General features: G+C 36.7%; 1 protein-coding gene across 6 annotated transcripts in view; it reads right to left on the bottom strand.

Moving 5' to 3' along the window:
- Positions 1-16,390, bottom strand: part of GULP1 (GULP PTB domain containing engulfment adaptor 1) — a 141,168-nt gene that overhangs the window by 55,484 nt on the left and 69,294 nt on the right. For all 6 annotated transcript variants that reach the window (XM_030952279.1, XM_030952283.1, XM_030952284.1 and 3 more), the window contains one exon: positions 6,485-6,546. In XM_030952279.1, the coding sequence (XP_030808139.1) occupies positions 6,485-6,546 (62 nt within the window). The remainder of the gene's footprint in view (positions 1-6,484; positions 6,547-16,390) is intronic.

The raw sequence follows: 16,390 nt of genomic DNA, 5'->3' as shown, positions 1-16,390 counted from the left end.
AGAAACCTCCCATTCCCACAGCTGCCAGCTCTCATGGAAACAGAGCTGCAGAGGGAATCTCAGAGGAGATGCTAATGAGCCTAATTGGCAGTTCCAAGCAGACTTAGGGAGAGGCAAGGAAATAAATATGAGCAACAGAGAAGGAACAGAGAGGGATGTGGAGGGCTGAGTAAATCTTTGTTGACTCTAAGGTCCTTGCACACTCTTTGTAGCTCTGTTAATTCTGACTGGACAGACCTCTGAGCTTTATTCATTTGTTTTGAACAGGCAGATCACTCACTGCTCCTTCATCAGTGAGTGCCTGCTCTTATCCAGGGCTGAGGAACTCATGACTCTGAGTATCACAGACTTTAGAAGATTAATACTCAAATACTGACTTAGTCTTTCTCTGAAGAATAGGAAAATGACATTGTAAAAGCTGCTATGACACTTCTAATGATTTTGTGACTTTCGTCTCAACAATCTCACTGCTCACCTCTTTTGAGACAATACCAGGGAAGGCCAGAGATGCAACTGTTCAAAACATACTTTTAAACTCATAGTTAACATGATATCTTTAGAAATATGCCTATATTACACTAGATTTTTCCACTTCAATTCCCAAAGAAAATCCTAATCCAAGTGCAGGACAGCCAAGGGACAACTCCAACATTCAAGGACACCCAGGACATTGCCCCTTCCTAAAATTGAGGGTGCTTCAAAATCCAACAATGAGCTAAATCTTGAAGGTTTGTATTTTCAATACAGATTATAGTTGTTAGATATCCTATCAATGTGTGAAATAACTGATTTTAGAACTTTCTACAAAAAAAATCTATCTCAAACTCTTAAACTGTTTGAAAATATTTTTTCTCTGATGGGAGAGATGCAAATTAGACTGTTTAAATCAGAGATGATGAAAAAGTGTAATTAAGCATCCATGTTGCTAAATAAATGGATGTGATGGCAATTTATGTGAGAGAAGCAAACTGCTTGGATACAAAGGAAACCTCAAACTTGCTCAGGATAGGAAATACTTTAGGGCTGTGCTGGATCACACATCAGATTCAGTGTAGACAAGGGTCCCTGTCTCCATCCTGTTTCATGACATTTTTAACGTCTTACTGCATTACTGAGAGAGGGACTCCAATGACTTCTCAGATCCTATGCTGAAGGCCATTCATAAGTATGAATGATTTGTGATTCCTGCCAAGAAACTCCAGCCCCCATAACTTACTTGTGCTGCAAAGGCTTCACAGTTGTAACTGAAGTTATGTCACGCAAGACTCAGAAATTTCAAGGAAAAGGGAACTTATGAAAAGCCCAAAGGATGACAAGCAGAACCTTAAAGAAAGTGACAGCCTTGGAGAACAGATAAAGAGCTACTGGTTTGTCCTTCAATTGGAGTTTATAAAGTATTGACAAATATGACCAGCGCTTATTTGTAATTTTTTTTTTTTTGTTTCTAACTGGAACCTACCACAAATACTTCCCTCAAACACACAGGTCCTATTTTCTCATTTTCCAGAAAAAGGAAAGAAATGAAACATCATCCATTATACTAAACTGCCTTGCATTACTCTACACAAATGGACTTTAATGAAGAAACACTGGAATTGCTCATAAATTTGATTCTTTTCTTGAAGGAGACCCTCTTCTGGAGAGTAAGAGCAATCAAACCAAGTCTGTTGAGAGTATCTGTTGCAGACTTTAAATATTTTATATTTCATTTGCATGTTTATTCATCTCTAGTATAATGAGCTCCAATTTAATGACTGTAATGTATCAGAATTTGAACTAAGAAGTTCAAATTTGCATTGCCTTGTAAAATTACAATTTTTTGCTTTCCTATCTCATTTGGGTATTTTCACAAAACTAATTTTTCTTGTGCTTAAACATGAAATTAATTATGATCGCATGCAAGACATTTTGGAACTCTAATGAAAGTTAATTGGTATTAAGTCATTAATTCTAATTATAATAAATTTAAAGTAGGAAAACTCATTATTTCTCTTCTACTGCAGTAGTTTCTAATTTTCAACATTTTCGTGCTCTGTTTGAAATATCTTGCTATATCTAACTTCACCACATATCTTAAATAGTGTGCCTTGTAACTCTGCTGACTTGGGAAAGCTACAGACAATTTGCCATTTGACATTTTTTCATTACTTCTAATGATACAGCCATGATCATTCTGCTGAAATGCTGACTGGATAGGAGAAGAGAATTTCTATAGCAATAGGAAAAAAAAAAGGTAGTAAGAAGTGCAGTTTATGCCACAAAAATATGGCTTTGATAACACTGTACACTTATGATAGCAAAATGCAGATATTCAAAAGACAGAACTGTACCTAGAACCCTGCAACCATAGTGACATCATTCGACCAAAATGCCTGCTCCACAAGAGTATTATTTGCCATTGAATGATGATAAAAAATGCATGGAATAAGACATGGGATATAGTTGAGAACCTAAATAAACTGTTTATTGTCCTACAGTGAAGACTAAGAGCTTTAGGTACTGCCAAGGGAGGTCTTTTATTACAGACTCACAGAATCATTTGGGTTGGCAAAGACCTTCCAGATCATAGTGTGACCATTATTAAATTCCTTTTTTCCATTGTTCATTTAACTCTAAACTTTCAAATTGAAACTCCTACATCAAGAATCAAACCAGCAGCTGACAATATAAAAACTCTGGAAGTGAGTTGAAGCAAGCATTAGGCCAGTGAGCACTGGGGAGCTGTGACACCTCTTGGTGAAACTTTAATGTGCCATCACTTGCCATGGAAAAGGGCAGCCCTTCTGCCTCGTGCAAGGTCAGAGCCACTGACCCCTGCCTTGCCAGCTGCCAACATAAACACCAGGCTGGCAAAGCACACCCTCTCTCTGCAAAATGGAAGGCTGTGCATGTGGAAGGTTGATATAAGCCAAAAAACAAGCCAGTGACTCTGAAGGGGATTACAGACACAATCACTACAGAGAGACATAGTACACATGGTTGGTTGGGGCAGCTTTTGACTGGCAGAAAGGCAGCACTCAGGGGATGACAACCACCAGCCCTTTTTAAAGGGTACAGTCCTATTCCATTATAAAGTCACACTTTGATTACTTTTGTTTTGCAGAAAGGAAGCTGGCCTCAACTCAAAAGAATTGCCTTAAAGGCAAAAGAGAGATTTTTCTTTACAGTATAGAAAATAACACAAATATCCCTTCTTAATTAAAGACCATTAGAGAAAAAAAATTAACACAGAGAAGTTTGGGGTTGCCTTAGAATGTTATATCTGGGTGATATTAAAACTGTCATGCCACATCAAAATGAGTCCATATTTGGTACTCTATTATAAAAATTCTATATTATCTTTCTGGGGGGGAAGTATGACCAATATGTTTTCATTTGTAGTGACACAGTAAAAAAAAACATAGGACCACAACCTGGTGTCAAAATTCTGGCTTCACTAAACTTCACATATCCAGAGCATGCTGAAGTGTGAGGAATCTTATTATCAGCGACTTCTGGTAGACCAAGATATCCGTAAGACAAGGAAAAAAAAACAGACCCAAGAAAAACCACTAAACACAAAAAAAATTACAGTAACAGAACAAAAGCAAACTAAACAAGACTGAAGAGGGAAAATAAACACCCCTGTCCCATCCCCCCAACCCCCACAAATAAAAAAACCCAAAGCACAAATCCTCATTGGTTTACGCTGTGCAAAACCATGTCAAAATCAGCTAATTTCAAAACAGCAAAGTAGGAGTGGGGGTGTTGGAAAAAGAGAGAGAAATTCAAGACACTTTAATATTTCAAGGCTTCCTTAGGAGACTCATGTTTCCTGGATTTTACTTGCAGAAGAAAAAACTCAGGTCATGTTTTCCTGTAAAGAGGATTATGGCCATAAATCATCCTGAGGTGCATGTTCTATGAGATAACATGACATTACTAATTCTCTGTTAAAAAGGTCCTCTCCAATTGGTAGAGAAAAAAGGCCAGTTGTCAATATTGCAGGTTTCTTTTAATTCCCAGTTAACTTTGCTCAGATTTTTTTCTTAATAACAGTCAACTCATGAACTGTGTTTTATCAATGAGCTGTCTTAGGAATCAAGAAAACCTCATCTTTCCCAGTAAGCTCTGCCCATGTTCTGATCATCTCAGATTAGTGTCAGAGAAACTATTTTTGCGTCTTATAAAGAACAGAAACCACTTTTCAATCCACACTAATCTTCATCCAAAAAACTGTGGAGTAGAATACAGCTCACTTGCTCATGGACAAATAACATCTCTGGTATTACTTTCCATCAAACTAATTTGATTTTCTGAACATCTCATTCTTTACTCACATATAAATAAATATAAATCAGATCAAGTGTTGTCTTTTCTTCCTAACAAACACTGGAGATACATGAACTGAATGTTAGAGAATTGGAACAATTTGGGCAAAAAAAATCAACGAGTCTTGTTAAATTCTTGTGTTATGAAGGTTTTCTGAAGCTTTTAATCATTATTTCACAACATAGTTACAAGTTAGCGAATCAATGAGACATTTCACTTAAAACCCAAAATTCTGCAAACTCCAAATAAGGTACTGATAGATACATACTTTCCTCTTCAGGTGAAAAGTACTGCAAAACTTAATGAGAATGATACTTGAGAACTCAGGTGGAAATGTCATCTAGATTTATCATGGTTATGCCTGCATATGCCAGCTGAGTTCATAAAAGCTGTGTGAATTTATTCCAGGTGCCAATAAATAAACAGGGTAGGAAATCCCATACCCTTTACACTCCAGTTACAGAGCAGAGCAATTTTTTGCTTGCTTTGAATCAAATGACTGATAGTTCTAAATAAGAATTTTCTACTGTGATCCAAATAAAAAAAAAGGGTTTAAGTTTCTTAAAAAAGACCTAAATAAAACAAAACCAAAACCCAACATATCTGGTATTAAAATCTCAGTTTCCTGAAAGTGTTCTGGCAGACCTTAGAGGCCACCACAAAAGTGAAGGAGGCCCTGGAATAAACAACAAACAGGAGCAGAACTGGAGAGGACACTTAGGCACATATCAGCCTAAATAAGTGGAAAGATATTTTGGACCAAGAGTCTTCCTTTAGATTGGAATTCTCCATTCTTTTCCTCTGCTCCAGAAGTTGCTGATGCTGTTGTTTCTACAGTTACCACCATCTTAGCACCATCCTCTTTATTCTAATTCTTTCTCTGCACAGCTGCACTGACACCTACTCACCAGATCTGCTCTTAGGCAAGACAATGAAACATGAAAGATGAAGGTGGTTTCTTTTTTCTCTCAAAGACCAGAAATGAACACACATTGTTCAGTGCTTTGAAAAAACTCATGGCTTCAGCTTGCTCTTAAATCAGATGGCACAGTCACCACAGCAAGTAATCCTGCCTCTGAAGAAGTGTAACATAAAGCCAAGGTGTCTGGCAAGGCTATTCAGTGAAATGGTAACATCCTTTGGACAAAAATTCAGTTGGAGAACAGATAGAATAAAAACACATTCAAAACCTGGCAACTGTGAGAAAGAGACTTCACTTCCCACCACAAACTCTTGTTTGCTCTGTGGGAATGCTAAGCCAAAGAAAATTGTAAATACAAAAGCAGGGAACACTCATGTACAAACCTGAGTCCTGGCCCCTGAAACAAGTATTTTTTATATACATATATATAGAGACTAAAAAAATTGATACCAGGAATTTTCACATTGATTTTTTTATTGACTATTTTAAGAAAGGTTTTTATATTAAGAAATACCAATCACAAGAGAACATCATCCAGAACAGCCCATAATAAAATTTTAATAAAGTATACTCTCAGTTTGAGCAAATAATTGCAGATTCCTCAGTTTACTCTGAGTTATGTTGATGGTCCCATATTCTCTCCTCCTTTTAAGAAACTATCTTCTAAGCTGGTATTTAGGTAAGTATTTAGGAACCTTTATGTTCTAAGGTATTTAGGTAAGATGCATTTCCTGTCAAGGGATGTCATTAGACAAATTGAACCATTACTTATATAAACTTATCTCACTGAAATTGGGATAAGAAAATTAAAATAAGGCTTCTGGGCTTTACTGTGCAAAAATGCCATTATTTTTCTACCACATTTCTTGAGTATTTGACATTTCAATATATCCAGCAGAAAGGGCTGTTACTCGTTGCCTTTGATATTGTTCAAAATAAGTTTGCGCCATTAATCTTAATAATATTGTAAGCATGCAGCCTGATGTTAAATTCCTTTGCACTCAAAACCATTTACAAAAATACCATCAAGCAGAGAAGGAACACTAATTTGCTTTCTAGTAAACCATAGCTCGAACAAGAATCAACTGGCCATAAAAACAGAACATTTTCACCTGCAAACCAGACATTCACTAAGTTAGTCTTCATTATTTCATCTGGAAAATCTATGTCTCTGCAATCTTCAAGTCAAAACAAGACAGAATGTGCTGCATTCTAAAGGTATGAGGAGAAAATAACTTCGTATTTTCTTACCTTTGCATTATAGGGAATATAATGCTTTGATAAGGCTTCAGGAGTGTGCATCCATGTTTTGTCTACAGAAAAGCAAAATAAAAGAAGCACTGAATAGGTTATTCAATTGTTAACTTAAGTATAACAGTATCTCTGTGGAAAAGTTCAACAATCATCCTGTTACTCAAAAACCAGCTGTCTGAATTAGTTAGAGGGGCTGGAGGGAAATGTCTCACACCTCCCCAAACACTTAGAAGAAAGAACCTGCTTCTTTCTGTTGGGCACATTTCCTATTTTAACCAGCTTGGTTTTCCAGAAGAACTGCAACTCCTCCCCTCAAATGTATTAATTGGTCTGAGGCTGTTTGCTGGTTCTGTCTCAGATCAGGATTTTCTGTATCCTGCTGTTTAAAGCACTGACTGCATCCTGTGCATCTAATGATGCTTTTTTGATGAATTATCTGCTTTTTCTGATTAATAACAAAGACATTAAAGGGACAAACAAAAAATTATCCAAGTTGCAACTGACAGAAGAAAGCCCTAATCCTTATAAAAGAAAAATGATTAACATCAGATTCGTAAGTTTTAGATCTGATTTATAAGTTCAGATCATCTGTAATTTTTCCATACCTATGCTAAACACATTTGCATATTTACCCTTTAACTTTCCCATTACAATACTGTGCTATTCTCTTACCTTTCCTGCTGCATGGACCTAATTCTGTAATTATTTGTCAAATACATCTCCTCTTACTTTAATGGCCTTTTTGAATGTTCTACACAATTTAAGATGGAATTCCAAACATTAAAGAAAAGCTTCTTTTTATTACAAATCTTAGAAACAAATTTTCAAAGTTTTCTCATTTGAGAGCATTTAAGAAAACAAAATCATTCAAAAATACTAATTTTCATTACCATGCATTTGGGAGAATCTGTAAATCCCATTAATGTTTTATATGACATATATTGAACATATAGTAGTATTTTCTAACTTGAGACCATCCTGGTTTAAATGAGCATGAATTAAAGTCACAAATCTGGAACTTTATTGAGTTAAGTAACAGAATAACAGCTTAAAGCAAAAGTCTACCCTTGGATATTCCCAAATCCATTTGCCTTTATAGGGAGTTGCAGTTACAGTAATTACCAACTTTTTTGTTAGTTACACTTAAGGACAATAAAATTCTGTTCATTTAAACTGTTGAAGAGCAAAAGCTGTGACACTGATTGACACTAAAGCAATAATTAAATATTTCAGATTATGCAGGAGCAAGAAAATGGTTAAACAAGTTATTCACCAGTCACCACAGTAACAGGATCAGAACTACAAAGCTGAGAAATTCTTTTTTCCCTTAGCAAATTTCATTCTAGATGGCAGCAATGTTCAGCTCCATTACTGAAGAGTGATACTATCACTTCTTAATTAAGGAAGAATGATTTGCCCATTCAGCAGCACCCAGGAGGATGATTAAAGTGGCTCATCCTTCTAACGGGGGCTTGTGATTGGACTGCCAGAACCAAGAAGTCATTTCCCAAAATATTTTAACACCTGAAACCTGATCTCCTCTTTAGCATAATATCAAAGGCTGATGTTATCTGGAAGTGCAGAATAACCATCCCAGGGAATTTGTGATTTAGGCCAGGTAGAATAAAGCCTGTCAGGCCAGGAGAGAAGCTGAAGCCCAGCCAAGCACTGGGTTTGCTGGCAAGGCCAGGCACAGGGAGCTGGCACTCAGGACAGGACTCTCACTGCCTGCTCTGTGAACACCTACACAGGGCCAATTTCAACTCCTCCAGGTGCAGCCACATTGCTAATACCAAGGGCTAATTTACCTAGCTCCTTCACATTACTGTTTAATAGCTTCAATAGAGATACGGTCACATTTACACACTTATAAAGGAAAATCTAATAAAAATCAAGCACTGAACCTCTTAAGGAAATTGCAATAATTCTCCACTCATTTTATGCCTAGTACCAGCACAAACAAGTGACAGAGCTGTAGCTTCTAAAGCAATTTTACAAGCAGACCAGTGGCTAGACAAGTGCCGTCAAAACTATTCCTTGCAAATGCTTCTTCCTCCCTTCACCCCATCAGGGCAAATTCAAATCTGAAAAAAAATGTTATTTAGTTTGGGACTCAAGTGTGAAGTGCTGGTCTTAATTCAGCGTCAGGTAATCTTTGAAATTTTACTATCATGCACAAAGCTTTACTTAAAATGTTTCTGTGAAATCATCAAGTTGCCTACCAGCCTCCAACAGTAATGTGACAGAGATTCCAGGAAGGAATAGCATTGCTGGGCAAGTCTAGCTATAACTGTTGGCAGCCCTAATTGGGAGGAAGATCAGGAAATATGGACAGATGCTCTCAGCTCAAAATTAAATCAGCAACTTAGTGAGGTACCAAAAGACACCTGGTTCCAGGAGTCTTGTGCTATTGGTTAAAATAGTCCAACATTCAGATGTAAACCCACAGACACTGTGACACAGCTACTGAAGATTTTCTCTGACAATGGAAGTCCATTTCTTAGAGGCAAATAATAATTACAGAGTGGTGATGGTTTGGAAAGGGCTCTTAATGCTAAACTAAATCAATCCAAGGCAAAACTCAGGCTGATACCAAAGATGTGCTAGTTATTATGGGGTAGATTTTTTTACCAGCATCTCCTTCTGAAGTGTAAGGTCTCATTATGGACTTACACCACCCCCAGCAGCTGTTTGAAATACTGCTTAGAATTAGTTTGATGTCACAGCAGTTGAGAAAGACCACATTTCAGACACTTTGCATGCAATAAACCTGAAAAACATGAAAAAAGAAAACCTACAAAAGAAGCATTGGTCAAATATCTGATGTAGATATGGCTTGTGGTTTGCATGATCCCTCACCTAATTTAATTTTAAAGAGTTTTCACAGCTTAAAACTTATTTATTCATTCTGAAGCAACAAGCAAAATATGAAACCCTACAATGAAAACCACAGTTCATATTATTATTTTAGTAGTTACACAGACACTTCCCTGCTAAATAAAACAAGAGGTCCTAAAGAAAGGACTGAAAGCCCAGATAAAACCAAACCTGACAACTTGCATCTAATGTTAACAGTAATAGAAAGTGAAAGGAATCATGCTGTTACACTGGGTGAAAACCACACTTATTTTAGATCTTGTCTGAAGTTCTTAATCCAGGCTGCCTTAGAGTGTACATTAAAGTTTTGAGAAGTGCTCAGTTATTTTTTGAGAATTATGAGGTTTTGAGAATTATGCCTTCGAGCCTTTCAGAGTCCAATAGAACCTATGCTTAACTGAGGTATGAGAAATTTTGATCAAGTGGTGGTTTTGCCACACTCACTGGCACTGCGTGGAACAAGAGGTGTAAAAAAGGGTTTCCACTCTTATTTCAAGGGCATGGGGTAAACTGCAGGATCTGACAGACTGAATTGCAAGGGTGGAGGTGGGAGCCGGGCATTCCATGGGCAGAGGAGTAGTGCTGCTCAGAATTGAGCCTTCTCTCTTTTCTCAGCCCCTGAACCATGCCACCCCCTTCCCCTCAAAAAGGGGAGGTTGCTTTCCAGAGTGCATTTCACACCTGCTGGGTCCCATGTGTGAGCCAGGGCAGAGGGACAAACGTGTGCTGACAAATCACACACCAAATCAAGGGCCCTGAACTGCTGTGCTGCACTCAGGGGAGTATGGCAGCAGGTTAGATAACAGCACAGTGACCATTTATCTACCAAAAAGGAAACACTAGCAGTGCCAAGAAATTGTTGTCCCTTTGAGATTAATTTCTCTGCATGTTACTGCCCTAAGAGAGTGTAGAATGGCATTTTCACAGTGCAGCTTTAGTTAACTGCCTCCCTAAAGCCCACTGTCATTATTAATTCATTAACTAACATTTATTAATTAATGTTTCTAAAGTGTTTATCAAAGCATATTAGACCTAGTGGCCATTCATTTAATACAATGAACAGGGAAAGACTCTGACTTTAACTTTTTCTTTTTCAGTGCCACAGTGAAAATACAGTTATTTCTAAAAGGTAGAAAATAAAGCCTTTATTGTTCACTGGATTAGTATCTTTTCACATTGATATTGATAGATGCTTTTATTGTTAACAGAAGAAATCTTAGAACTGTCTTCCTGTTTTACAGAACTTGGTATGACAAAAATATTTTTGTGACAAGCAGCATAATAAGTGTCTCCTGAAGAAGATATCCTAAGAGATCCATAATACATCTAGGTATTACTGCCTCAGGAACAAACAGCTTACTTGCTTCAGTGTATGTACACAAGTACTCTCTGTTTCATTATTCCTAGATTATCTATTCTTCTGTAAAGAAAGAAAACCTTCACAACATGACATGAAAGAACTGCCACCCTGTTAAATAATTTCCTTTATTCTGACTGCAGAAGAAACAGGCAGGTGCTCACAAAGCCTCCTTATGCTGGTCAGACAGCAAGGTAGAATCTGACTTCTTGACCACTGCAGGTAACACATGAATGGATAGACTGAGGCCTGACACAATGCTTGGCACCAGAGTTTTCATCAGAATGTAACACCAAAATATTGCTATCAAATAAATATTATATTTATAATATTATAAATATTATAATATTATTGCATTGTTCAGCTGCAGCATTTGTTCCAGCCACCTCCTAGAGCAATGACTGAGTAAAGTCTGGGTGTCTGATACCAGTAATTTATTAAAGTTATTAACAGATTACTATGACTAAGGAAATGAAATTATGAGTCAGAACTTTCCCTAGAAACATACAGAGAAAAATGCCCATCAATACACATAACTCAAAAATTACTTTTGTTATTTTTTTCCTTTTTTTCCCAAACATAAGATATGCTTTGGATGCATATTTAGTCTTTGCCAAGAAAAGAGCCATATCTCCCTAGAACAGAGTGAGCTTGGCAGAATGCTTTGCCTGTGTCCTTCTCCCTAATATTTAGGACCTTGTAAATGGTTTTAAACAGCTGATTGCTATAATTTCAGAATGGTGTCTCAGAATGCTGGGTTGGCATAGTTACAAAATGAAAACAAGCCTGGTATTTGCATTTCCCTCAAAAGTAACATCCACTGCATAGCCTACACATTTTATACTGCCTGTTTTTGAGATACGGATGCTGATATAGAAGTTCTGACAATAAAGGAAAATAGTATAAAGAATTAGTGCAACAGATCAGTGATTAGCAAATCTCGGCTTTTGCACTTTTGAATTGTTGATGTTAAGAACTTGTAACTAGTTTATATTCCTAAACCAAAGGGGAAAAAAACCAAGAAAAATAAATCTGAACTATTTAGCCCATACCTTGTATGTCTGCTAGTTACAACAAGAGCTCCATTGTCTTTGATAAAAGCTTCTATTTGAAGTCAAAAAGAGATTACTGGCATAACATAATTTAAGTGATCACATTTTGCAAGTTTTCACTAAGATATATGTAGAGATCAAACTTCCAACTCCATATTTCCCTTCTGTAGTCTTGTAGAAAAATAGTTCAGTGAACTATTCCAGTACTGCTATAAATAAATCTGGAGGAGTATCAATTAAACTTGTAAAAAAATGTTTAAATAGCAAGCTATTGAAGAATTTCTTGCTACTAAAGAACGTTATGTAAATAGATCAAAACAAAGGAAAAGAAGCATAAATGACAATCTCAATATACAATTAGAATAGAATTTTAATTTTCTGATTCCAGAACACTGAAATAATGTGATATAAAAGTTTAAATGGAGCTTTCTGTAAAATTCAGACTGAAAGGAGAAGAAAGGAGTTTGAGCAACCAATGAGAGCAACTAAAATATGCATGTCTATGGCTTCCTCTTGCTCATGTACCTAAGGTACATCCTTTTATGTCTCAGAAGGATTTGATTTCACAAAACAGTGTTTTCCTGAGTGATCTATTTCGGATGTTCTCTGCATTTTTTCCAACAGCTTTATAGGAGAAATTCTTATGAAATCCAGTAGCCATTGTGATTCCTACCAAGGTCTGGTTGTTACAGCCCTAATTTATTTCACACAGGATAAGATATTTCATCTTTAACTAGATACCTATCAAGTAATCTCACAGTCTACCTGTGTAACCCAAGTATTTAGGCTGTGGCTGTGTAAATTTTAATAGGATAGAAGCCAAAACTTCAGACTCCCAGGATTTGTGCCTATGGCTCAGCACCACATATGCCTTCTGGAAAGGAGCTCCTAAGCTTTGGGAGAAGCAACAAAAGTTATTGCTGTAAATGTCACTGTTAACCTGCCTAGAATATTCCTTACAGCAGACAAGAGATAAGATCGGCTCTGCAACACCTTTTGAAGATAATGCAGATAAAACAAGCAACAGGCAATTATCCTCCTATTCTTATGGGACCAGAGAGAAAAGAAAAACCAGGCTCAGCTGCACAGAGCCAAGAATCCTTCAGAGAAGGTCTCCAGAGCACCCTCCTCATCTGTATCCCTCCTCTGAAGACATACTGTAACCTTTTTTTTTCCTAAACAATTAGAGCTGAACCTGCTGCTTTCAGAATGTGAATATACTACCATAAATATGTGTCCAGCTGCATACAGATCTTTACAAACACACACAAAGTGTCAGACTGAGCACAGCCCTGTTCCACCAAAAGAAGATCTCTGGTCATTGCCAAATGAAGGTGGAAACCCTGCAGGTCTCCTTGCTGCTGTACTTGAATGGGTGCTGCCACAGCCTAAGGAGAGCAGTAGTACAAACAATACTTCAAAAAAACAGAGTCAAAAATCAATACAAAAAAGGGACTTGGCCACTGAATATTGGTTTTCCACATGATCCCATGTTTAGAAAGACAAGGAACAGTAAATGGAATACATATGACTTCTCTGGGGAGGTGTTATAAAACTATTCAATGATTTTTGTGTCAAGACCAGCTGAATACAGAAATATTTGTTAAACCAAAAAAGCACCCTCTTTTCCTCCCACCCTTTGCTCCTAAAAACCATTTTGTTAAAGAAAATCCTACAAACATCAAGCAGCAGCTTTTTTGCAGCACGGGCAGAAGAGGAGATTTAGACCTACGTTTGGTTTGTTGAACTGTAGGTTTTTGGGGTTTTTTTTCCCCCTCTGTAAGGTGAATGCTTTTATGAAAGGACAAAGTACAACCACAAGAATATCTGAAGATGATAGTGGGGGAGCCTGTGGCTGCTTACATTCCTTTAAAACTCTGTGAGTATATCCTCTTTATGCTTTTTATCATTACTCTTAATGTGGTAGTCCAGCACACAATAGGCCATTTGTTTAAATCACTGGTGTGAAATAGATTCTGACAGGAGGAAAGTATTTACTTTAGGACTACACTTATCCCCACCATTCTTTTGGCCCTTCACCTATTGTCTTCTCACTAAGAAATAAAATATAAACCAAAATATTTTTCATCTCTGGAATGCAGGATATGTTTATAATAAAAATAAAGATCGTACTATAGCCAGTGCATTCACATAAAAAGAGCATCCTATAACTTTTGATTGCAGTTTTTTATATGTCAGCCCCTGCCCATTAAATGCACCTGTCTACACTTTCATAAATAAAGCCCATAAAAAAGCCATTTCACAGAAATATCATTGCTGAAACTCATGATTTTAAAACAGATCATTACTTCAATATAGTCTATTTAGCATTATAAAGACCATCTACATCTCAGGAGCTGATAATTGGCAGCAATTATCTGCCTTATTAACTGCTATCATATGGAAAAAAACCCCAGAAAATTTAGATTTCCACATATATTGAACTTCATGTGATAAGAAAACGAAGGCTGACATTCTTTATGGGATGAAGAAGGACCATTTGGGCAGAATAAAGAAAAAAAACTAAATTCAATTGCTACAATCCTTCACAACCTCACCCATTTCAGCCATTGTAATTCAGTGGACATGTATATCTACATATTTAGCACTGGTTTGTGTCCACTCAAAAATTTTCAATCTTTTGCTCACAGAGGGTTTGGATTACAGTCATTCCTTATTTAGATGTGTCTCTGTCTGGAAAGAACAGTAATTTTCTCTCACATTTCTGATGAGGCAAAAGCCAGGAAACAGTATTATTTTTTGTTTACTTATATGCACCAGTTCTTACACTAGCATCTTTTAATAGAAGGATGCAGGATCAGTAAAATGTGCCAAATTCATTTATGCAAGGCAACTCCATTCACTAAAATAAGTAAAACAAAACTCCCATAGTTAATGTTTTCTATTTTGCTCATGCAAATAAATCTCATCACAAAATCAAGTCTAAATTAAGAACAAGTAAGTAATTTAGTTTAGATACAAATATACTAAGAATGAGACAAAATTACATAACAGTATAGCATTTAGAAAGATCTCTTACAGGAGAATTACATTAATATCCCTAAGCTACTTAAAAGAGTGATTGAATTTAGAAAAATGCAAACATATTTCAAATTGAACAGACTTCCATCTGCATTACAGACTTTTTGCACCACAGCATTTCAAAGTGAGAATGATACTACATGTGATTTTAAAGGAAAAACTGAAAATGAAAATTAAAGAACACTCCTCAAAACCCCTTCCCCAAAACTGGATCACACACAAAAGCAAGCTTCCAATAACGTGATAGATACACAAACATTTTCACAAGCTTGGTCATAACAAGAAAACAAGTACATACATATTGTTGATTAATTTGTTTTTGTGGGAGAAGGAAAGAGATCTTTAAAGAAAAGATAATTATCATTTCACTGTAATTTACTGCATTCATTGATCAATGAATGGAAAACAGAATGCTTGCTTTTGTACAGTTTGTAGAGTCACATAGTATTTCTGCAACTGAGAATTTTCTCCAAAACACACCTATTTGTTAGTCCAACCAAACTCCACTGAAGCCAAGAGAGGCTATGCTGCTTTGAAAGTTTTTTTTCCACATTTAAACATGGAACTTCAAACAGCCAGTGCTGGTATCAGGTTTAAACCTGAAATGAAACTTTTTTGTCAGTATTAGTCCCTACAGTTTGTTACCCTGTTATACAAGCTCATGGGTCTAACAGACCAGATATTACAACCTGGACTGCTGAAAGATTTCATTTATTTATCATTACCTGTGTAATGTACTTTCTAGAGAAAGCTGAGTTTGCTTAAACTTCACATTTTCTTATATTTTTCATTGCCACTATTAGGATGAAAGATGAACAGCTTGATTTTTTTCAATTTGAGTTTTAAGCACATCAATTAAGCCTTCAACCCAAATGACTATCAGACAAGTAAAATAATTCCAGCAGAAATAGAAGCAAACTCACCAGTTCTGGTTTGTACTAAATCTTGGGGAGTCAGGCAATGGCTGTACCACTTTTTTGAGGCCAGAGCACTCAGCACACCTTATCAGCTGAAGTGGCTATTTCATGTCCAAACCATGCCCCTCAAAAATCAACTTACACTGAGTACTGGCTGCAGATATGATACCTGTAGTAAAAAATATGCCTCAAAATGAAGTACTGGTAATGCTCAAAGTGGAGATGTGCGCTCTCAAGAGCACTGCTCTGATTTATGAAAAGCTGCTGTTCCCATAACAGATTCTCTCCATAAACATTCATGCCACACATCTTATCTTCTGCCTGTAAAGAATCAGAATTAATTTTAAAAAGAGCTCACTTTCTGTCTTAGCAACTCACATTTCATGGCAATTTTTTTGTGAAAGCGCAGGCTGCAATCCAGCCTTCAATAGAAGAAAAAGGGGGAAAAAGTAAAGAAAGCTTGCTTTTAGTGCTTCTTCTCTTGCCTTGTCTACCAATGTCTGCAAATTAAGTCATTTCCTGAACATTTAGGAGAAAAAATCTGGTGCTGGAATCAGGTGATGGAACGAGAACAGCGCTCATCAGAGCAAGAACAGCACAGTCCCAGCCATTCTGGCACCCAGTTTGCCCAGTTCAAAAGGAGGGGAGCCATGGCATG

The sequence above is a fragment of the Camarhynchus parvulus genome, chromosome 7, assembly GCF_901933205.1.
Source record: "Camarhynchus parvulus chromosome 7, STF_HiC, whole genome shotgun sequence".
In the NCBI taxonomy this organism is placed as follows: domain Eukaryota; kingdom Metazoa; phylum Chordata; class Aves; order Passeriformes; family Thraupidae; genus Camarhynchus; species Camarhynchus parvulus.
This window is presented reverse-complemented; position numbering and strand designations above follow the sequence as displayed.